This window comes from Musa acuminata, chromosome BXJ1-10 (genome assembly GCF_036884655.1).
Source record: "Musa acuminata AAA Group cultivar baxijiao chromosome BXJ1-10, Cavendish_Baxijiao_AAA, whole genome shotgun sequence".
Lineage (NCBI taxonomy): Eukaryota > Viridiplantae > Streptophyta > Magnoliopsida > Zingiberales > Musaceae > Musa > Musa acuminata.
In genome coordinates, this window is record NC_088336.1 from 28,500,453 (window position 1) to 28,509,415 (window position 8,963).

General features: G+C 38.6%; 1 protein-coding gene across 3 annotated transcripts; it reads right to left on the reverse strand.

Annotated features, from left to right (window-relative positions):
• Positions 1 to 222: 222 nt before the first annotated feature.
• LOC103968766 (L-aspartate oxidase, chloroplastic) lies at positions 223 to 5,514 on the reverse strand. 3 transcript variants are annotated; one of them, XM_009382074.3, is made up of 8 exons: positions 5,291 to 5,514; positions 4,542 to 4,675; positions 3,943 to 4,306; positions 3,253 to 3,495; positions 2,279 to 2,335; positions 2,063 to 2,143; positions 1,747 to 1,808; positions 223 to 1,457 (listed from the first exon to the last, which is right to left on the reverse strand). In XM_009382074.3, exons 2-8 carry the CDS (start codon positions 4,673 to 4,675, stop codon positions 440 to 442), a joined length of 1,959 nt encoding a protein of 652 aa, XP_009380349.2. In that variant the 5' UTR covers positions 5,291 to 5,514; the 3' UTR covers positions 223 to 439. The 3 variants fall into 3 exon arrangements, with proteins under 3 accessions (XP_009380349.2, XP_009380348.2, XP_018675533.2); XM_009382073.3 differs by having other exon boundaries at positions 4,542 to 4,686; positions 5,291 to 5,513; XM_018819988.2 differs by lacking the exon at positions 5,291 to 5,514 and adding an exon at positions 5,161 to 5,273 and having other exon boundaries at positions 4,542 to 4,686.
• Between the last annotated feature and the right edge of the window lie 3,449 nt (positions 5,515 to 8,963).

The window sequence follows — 8,963 nt, forward strand, 5'->3', positions numbered from 1 at the left end:
TTTACGCTACATGAAACAAACTATGGTACATAAAACGTCGCTATGTGCTAAAACAAACTAGAAAAGAGAACTTGAAAGATTCGATGTTATAATTTGAAATAGTTCTCAATGCTTATGATGGTAACATTCAAGACACAGAGAGCAAGTAAGTGCAAAGTGCATGTACATCAAAACCCTGTTGTTTAAGTTTAGGGTCTACTCTTCTATATGACACCAAAAGAGTAGAAACTGAAGTTACTTTCAATTCTGTATTAAAAGGAATGCACAATGTTACAGGAGTATTTCCCAGTATCAAACTTTCATGTGCCAGAGACATTTTAGGCTTGAAATTGAAGATATAGACTTAAACCTATCAACCTTTGGTTTTAAATGAATTTCAATCGACTTAGCTCTCGTACGAAACTTGCATTAGCATGCCAAAGACGGGATTGAGATTTTATCATCGTGGTGCACCTGCTGCTAGTTTATGTGCCTGTTGTGAGCTCCACGTCAACTTCAATGAAGTCGGAAATATTATTGTTGGCTTCCTCTTACTCTCCTCCAAGAAAGGGAAGTCCTCTATGTAATGTAGTCCACGGCTTTCTTGCCTTGCAAGAGCGCTGCTCACGACAAGCTTAGCACAACAGAAAAGATTCTTCATCTCACATGCTTGCAGTCCAACCATCATCGGTTTCCACTCTCTCCGGAACAAAAACTCCTCCCATTCTGCCTCCAACTCTCCAATCTTCCACTCTGCAGTCTTCAATCGGCTTGTAGAACGTACTATACCTACATACTCCCACATTATAGATTGTAGCTCGACCCTTGTTGTTTTTGTCCTGAACAAAATCTCCTGCATTGTGTGGCTTTCAAGGGATGTGGGAAGCACTGGACGAGTCCACATGGTTGAAGCATGAATGCCAAGGCTTGATCTGGTCATGTGGTCTATCGACGGTTGCACTGCACGTCGAGCAAACACCAGTGCTTCAAGCAACGAGTTGCTTGCAAGGCGATTAGCCCCGTGCAAACCCGTGCATGCAACCTCACCGGCCACATATAATCCTTTCACATTTGTCTCCCCTTGTAGTCCTGCACGGATACCACCGCACATGTAATGAGCAGCTGGAACAACCGGTATGGGTGAGCTTGTTATGTCCAGTCCATATCTGAGACACTCTGCTGCGATATTGGGGAAGTGTGCAAGTATTTGTTCTCTTGGCTTATGGCTTATGTCCAGTAGAACATACTTCTCTCCTCGTTTTTTCAGTTGATCATCTATGCTTCTTGCAACTACATCCCTTGGAGCTAGCTCTGCTCGTTCATCGTACAATGGCATAAATCTCTGCATTGACTGATTATAGAGGATGCCACCATCTCCTCTGACAGCTTCTGTGATCAGAAAAGCATTATCTCGTCTGTTAGTTGGCTTAATTGGGAGGCCTTCATCAGCTAAGGCTGTAGGGTGGAACTGCACAAATCTTGATGATGGAAAAAATGTCAATGCATTAAGTTAACAAAGACAATTTATTCATTAAAGAATATAAATATTCTTCAATATTGCACACTATGTGAGAATGCTCAAGAGAAGGCATCTGACAGTTAAGATTCTATTTGGATGAGAGACAAGCTTGTCAAAAAAAAAAGCAGCATCTCCATGACGAAAAAAGTTCTTCGGAGTTCAGAGCACTTAATAAAGGAAACAAGAATCAGAAAGTTATTGGAGCGCTTAGTCAGATAATTAGGCTTTCTCTCCCAAGAGATACTTACTCCATGTTTGAAATAACAGCCTGAGCACGGCGGGCCATTGCAACTCCATCTCCTGTAGCTACCTGCAGGCATGTGAAACTCGAATTAGAGGAACACCACAACCATTGTTCTCATGTTCGCCTTGCAATAAAAAAAAATCTCCCTGAATAAGAAATTAATTCAACAATAGATTGCCCTAGATTCAAATTTTCTTCATTTGTTTTAATAAAAATCCTCATATACATTTACAAAGGATTAGGCAACTTCTGCATCATTAGCATGAAAATCAAAGGCCAACATTCAGCAACTCATACTTCCAAGGTTAGACGGTACTTACTAGTGGATTGGTTGTTGTCGGGTATATATGTCCAGCTCCACCTGATGCTAGCAATGTTACTTTTGCGATAAAACGGACAACCTGAAATTAACAAACACAAAACTCTAAACGTCATATACTACTAGCTAGTCATACAATAATGACCTAGACATCGTCACATCGTCAACTAGAATACCACTAACAAATATCGATTTCAAATGGAACCAATTTTGCAACCTGTTGAGTTTCTGTATTCAGTGTATCCACACCGTGACAATATATCTCATCATTACCCTGCAAAATCATCCGGTAGAATAGCTTAGTATAACTGTTTTTCAGATATCTTGGCAGACCACTATTATATCACTGATTAAAATGAACATGTTGATGCTCTAAGAATAAGTAAACACAATTTGGAACAGAGTATGTGCTAATGAGTTTGTCACACATACCATATTGTTTCCATGATGATTATTTTCACAAAACACAAGAATATGTTTCAACATAAAAGGAAAAATAAAGAAGATTTCACTGGGATTCACATCTTGAATCTCAAATATTTTTGGATTTTAAGCATATAGTCTGCTACAAAATTGAAGAACTATAATCAAGAACAGGGTACCGCAGACAATTTTGTATTATTTAACTTACAGTTGTAGCCTTCTGGAAACATGTTTTTTTGTATGATATCAACCATCACTCGAAGATTCAATAGAACCTAATCGATAATTCACCCAAAAGAAGCACCCAAGAACTTTTATCCATGTGATACAAGCACAACTGCTTTCAGTAGGTTTCAAGACAATTGGACTTTAAAGTTGACTTTCTTCCTTCAAGAAATCACCCATATCTCAAATGCATCATCAATATCTAAACCTCGTCAACCAGTCAACCAAAGACCACATACAGAAAACAATTTCCTCCAAAGTAGCAAAAAATAGATTACAAATATTAGGTGTCTAGGGAAAATAATCTGGGATAAATATTGTAGGATCATTGAAACCGAAAATGTAAAAATATCACAAGCCTCCAAATCATAATATCATCGATCAATTGAACCTTTAGCCAGAGACCACGACATATGCTCTTCAGATACCACTGGCTAATGCTTTTGATTAAGACATAATCTGATTTCAATTCATAAATAAAATTGAAGAAAATTTAGAGAACAACATATCATAGAGGAAAGAAGGACCGAAGGAAAGGAGGACCTGAGAAGTCAGTAGATCTATAGCGAAATGGTGGCCAAACAAATGTATGTTCGGCTCATCATCAACAGCCTTCAGCAATGCCCGTTCAATCTCTCGTCCAGTCATATCAGCAGCATGAACAATTCTGTTATGAGAATGCCCTCCTTCCCTGGCTAGATGCAATTTTCCATCATGTCCATGATCAAATGATGCACCAATAGCAATTAATTCTTTAACTCGATCTGGGCCCTCTGTGCACACTACCTGTAAAAGCCAGTTGTAGAGGTGTTAGCAGGTAATTGTATACCACCATTAAAGGAAATGCAACTCGAGGTCAATAAGATATACTAAATGTTGGGGAAGCAATTAATCAAATGACAATTCTCTTTAAGTACAAGAAGTTCCTCTGAGATCTTTGTAAGAAATTTACTAACTTGAATGCTACAGGATCACCATCTCTCTAACTTCATAGCATGCAAAATAAGCAAAGACATTTTCAATCTCTTTATTTCATAGTTCTGCTTCTGTCTTTTTATCCACTGGATTACCATAACAACATAATCACTCCCCAAAAGAGAAGGTGGCACAATCAACAAAAGCGTAGCAAGTCATTTAAAGAGAGCTTGAGAGCAAAAATAGTCCAAGCTATATCCGTAATATGATATGCATATTTCGAAAGAGGCTGTCAAACTGAAACACAAGGAAGCTTACCCTGACTGTTTCTTCATCACAGAGATAAGCCCCTGCAACAATAGTGTCTTGCATGTGACTCTCTACCGAATCTGAAGGGCACAAAACAGCACTTACTCCACCCTGAGCATAATTTGTGTTGCTCTCGTGGGGCTCTGCCTTAGTAATTACGGCAACAGATCCATGTTTTGAAACCTCTAGAGCATACCTTAGCCCAGCAACACCACTGCCAACGACTACAAAATCAAAATACTTTGTATTGCTATTGTTGTCTTGCAAGCACAAAATTCTAGCACTCCTAGCGGCAGAGATGCTCTTTGGCATCGGCGGCGCACGGACAGAACGAAATACTGCACCATGTGCAGCACTGGAAATTGCACATAACCTGGTACAGAAGGCACTATAAGTTACTAGAGTAAAACAGATCACTTAAAAATCCGATTTTGGAATTTTCAAAAAAAAAAGCTACAATATATTCAATCAGCAAAAAGTTGACAGTATGATCGTTGTTTCCACCGTTGATGACACAACCGATGTCAGATCAACTATAAAATACAGAAAACTTAAGGCACCGGAAGAGGAAACTGTTAAAACTTATAATCACAATGCAAATGACATACCTGGTAACATCGGTTAAGAAACCGGTCTTGAAAACTAAACTGGAAAGTCCGGCAGCATGTTGATGCTGTTTCTTGATATGCAAGTTCCATCCGCATTGCAAGTTGGCACTCCCATCAAAGAGACTGATCGCCATCTATATCGGTGCTAGGAGACAAAGAAAAATAAATCAGACAAAACTCATATCTAAATCAAAGTGAATATATACTTTTGCGAGTGAGCATAACCAGATTGCTTAACAAGGCTGACAGACAGATCTATATGGAACGTCAGATTAAGATTAATTAAATCGGCATTATGGAACTTCCGAACATAATCTTTTTAGATCTGTAATTTTCTAGCCAAAAAAACACAAAACTACAGTAAAAATGAAGGGGAAAAAATTTATAGTGATCTGGAAACATGAAATCTTCTTTTCTTTTTAACCTCTGTGTATAAAAATGATAAAACGGATTAGGTTTTCAGGTACAACTTCGACAATACTTTCGAGTTTAAGATTGGCAGCTGATAGAAAAACGAGAGTGGCGACAAAAAGCGGAAAGCTGACGACGCAAGAAAAGAATTTCAGTTTAAGAAAGAACAAACAAGCTTGCAAACGCAAGAAACTTGCTTAAAACTCACAACTTTACGAGAGAAAAATGATCGATCTCGATATGGAAACTGAACTTCACAATCGAGGACACATCCCGGACGCAGTTCGACACACGATCCCAAAGAAACGATCCAACCTTTACAAGACCAAAGGGCTCACCTTTTCCACGCGTTCCGGTCCTCCTGGCCGGAACTCGCAACGCTTCGCTGAACCCCAGAAGACAAGGTCGGCAAACGGAAGCGACACGGGGCGGAAAGAATGATATGGAATGGGAAGAAACGTAACGTAATATTGATTCTTTTTGGGGCCCCCTCTCTCTGTGATCGTGGAATTGTGTGGCGATCCAAAAGGGATAGATTTATTTATGCCAAAGAAAGGAAGAAGAAGTGGAAATCGCAAGAGAGAGGAGACGAGACTGACTTGGTCGATGGTGGTCGAGGCGCCACATCTTCTACGAAGGTTCGCCCTATCACGCCCACTTTATCTTTTTAATTTCATTCCAATTCCTTTTTATTGTTTTCATTTTTTTATTTATTTATGGAGCGTGTAGTATCTTTATTTTCTCTTTTATACAAACATATATATATATATATATATGAAATTATCACATTTTCTTATTGGTCGTCGTTACTAGAAAGGTAGGTGTCCACTTGCAAGTGTGGGCCCGCCACGGCGGTCCAATCAATGAAAAAGCGTAGTCCAGTTGGGGAGAGAGTCCAACTGACTCGCGGTCAAAGTAGTTGTTGGGAAAGAGTGATGCAAGCCAACCATAAACGAAAGGCTCTTAACTTTGGTTAGTGGTCATCGTCACAAAATTATAAACGTATATTTAAATTTTCTTCGTATATGATAAATACCATCTGATACGGTATATTTTGGCCCCAAAAATACGTCAGGTCAGAATCCATACTAAGATACTGCTTGACCTCGAGAGCCCCGAGACGCCGCAGTCTCAAGACACGTCAAGTCAGAATTTGTACTAGGGCACTGCTCGACCTCGGGAACCCCGAGACGACGTCGGCCCCAAGACACGCCAAGTCAGAATCCGTACTACGACACTGCTTGACACGTCCATCACTCCAACCTGCGTACGACCGACCCGCGTACAGTAATATAAAGACCTTTAGCAAGCATTTGATCGAGGGGGAGGAAAAAAAAGGTGGAAAAATCAATTGATCACTCCACTGACTTGTTCGTCGGAGGGGCCTCATCGGGTGATCCCAACAAGGGCTATTTTTGTAGGAAAATGCGGCCACCTCACGAAGTCGAGCTGCCAACCACCCGGGAATCGCCATCCAGTGCACGAATGAGAGTAGCCAATCGACCCGGATCCCGACCAACGCCAACCACCGCTTCTTCCAGAGGGCGCAAGCACCTCATGAAGACGAGCTGCCAACCATCCCGGAGAAGGAGAGACGCAGCTCAGCATACACGACTCCTGGATCGACATACCAAGGAACGTTGATCAACACCCCGTCGTGAGGGCCCGATCAAACTCGGCATCCAGCTCAGTCGATAGAAGACTACCAACATTGACCCGTGGACCAGGCCGTGCTGACTCACCAGCCACGACACATTTGTTCACTAACACCATCTTTAATTTAATTTATTTAATTAAGAATGGTGTAATTTTTAGGTTCTGAATGGTGGGTATATATGCTTATGAAGATTGATGATTTTGGGATAATTATAAACAGCCAGAATCCCTTACTTGTGTTCAGATAATGCGGATATTGATACTTCTTACAACTCTACGTTCGTACGTAATTGGATCATCGTCTAGAAATGGAGTTTATTGGATCGGATCCTCATTTCTTATTGAATCCAGACTATTATTGTTTGTCTATGTAGAATAGACTTAGATGACGTGAGTATTGCATACGGACGTAAGGCTCGCTGAAACCTCACATACCTGGACACGTCACACAAGATGCCAACTCGACTCATGCTTGATTGTAGGATGACAATGCACGAATAGGATTTATGTTAATACTCTTGAGTTTGAAAACCAACGAAATAAAATTTACAATTAGCTTTGGATGAACAAAGATCGAATTCCTAATATGCTTGGATTAAAAAATTAATTATTTTCGATCCAGTATATTATAGTAAGACAGATATTTATTAATTATAAAATTTTAAAACTTTTCAATACTTTGTTTCTTGTGTATAAACATCATTTTAATATATTAGACTAAAATATTTTTACCATGCCACCAATTGTTTTTTCCTGTACTTCAACTAACATATTAACTTATATTTCTTTATGTTTGAATTCATGGGAACTATTTTTCACTAATTATAGGTTAAAAAATAATATATATTTTTTATCTTCAAGTTTTGAATGCTCTTGATTTTTTTATTTTCTTAAAGATAAAATTACTCATAGCCGACGTCCATCCCTCCATTCGCTATGCCATGCTACTAGTAGCTTCTATAATATCGATTCTTAGTGTTGCCCATGTCACCTTCATCTGTGAGGCCCCTCTACGTCCGGCCCAGCTCCACCCCTATGAAGCTCCCATAGGGAGGCTTTGGAGGCATGTGAGGGGATGAGGTTAGCTATCGTCTCCTTATAATTATTTGTGATGTCTATAGGCTCATCCTCCATTCTCTAACTTTTTACTACTTTCATCCCATGGTCTCGTACCACTGGTGGCCATCTTATTTATCCTCCTTCATGTTCTTTGGAGGAGGGATAATAAAGAAAATAATGAGAAGAGTAGTAAGCACCCAAGATAGAGACTTCACAAGGACAAGATTAGGAGCTTATATGGAAGAGCCTCACAAACAAAGATGATGGTCATAAGAAAAGATAGAGGTAACGAGGACAACAATAAGAGCCTCATACTGGTGGAGACAACTCACAATGCAACTATGAAAAGGCGAGGGGAACCACGACTAGGTGGAGGTAACGATTGATGAGACGAAGGTTATAGATAATTTGTCTTTAAGAAAAAAATATACTAAGAAAATAATATAAAAAGGGGATATTCCATAGGTAAAAGTGAAAACTTAGGATTTTTTTAGAGAACTTATAAAAAATATTACTATTAGCACTCCCTAAAAAAAAAAAATATTATATTTTACTATTTATAATTATTTATTTATCAATCATATCTTTATTCCATCCATTGAAACCGTAGCTCCATCAATATCACTCTACCATATGACGCCATCCATATTATTATCGCTCGATGAGCATAAAGAAATAAAGAAAAAAAGATATTTATATTCGGTCGACGTGATTCATCATATTCTATATCATTCTTAATTCATTAGAGAAGAAGAAAAAAAAAAAAAAACTTACCGGAGCATTCAAAGAATGTCTTAGGAATGTTATAAATTTTTAATCATAAAAAATTATGAATAGGAATCTTGACAACAAAAAAAACAATTGATGTGAAATGTAATCCTAATTTGCCTCATGTAATATAATAATCCTCTCACACAAATAATAAAAAATTGTTATTCGGAAGAGATGTCTAAATATATCGAAACCATAAATACCAGAATAAATTAAATATGATATATTGACACCCAGGATTACAGGCAAGCAACAAAATAACGAGATAAATATCACATTCCAGGAAGGTCATACAAAATCTTCCATTAATCAGAATCAATGACATTACGAGATGTCAAAGAAAGTTATTAGGAATCGAAATTAATTTAGTGTGATCTAAATTATCATTCGAAATAACAAAATGGTATTTATGAAATTTGAGAGTCGCAGGACGGTTTTTAGGGATCTTCGCAACTTTCCTATATTTTTATTGCGACGCGTGCATCGGTGTTCGCATCACCAAAAGCCAATTTCCCTGACATCTCA

Coding starts and splice junctions, on each gene's coding strand:
- LOC103968766 (XM_009382074.3), bottom strand. CDS start 4,675: ATGGCGATCAGTCTCTTTGATGGGAGTGCCAACTTGCAATGCGGATGG. Junction 2,336..3,252: donor TAGATCTACTGACTTCTCAG/GTCCTCCTTTCC, acceptor ATGATTTTGCAG/GGTAATGATGAGATATATTG. Junction 1,809..2,062: donor CGACAACAACCAATCCACTA/GTAAGTACCGTC, acceptor ACATGCCTGCAG/GTAGCTACAGGAGATGGAGT.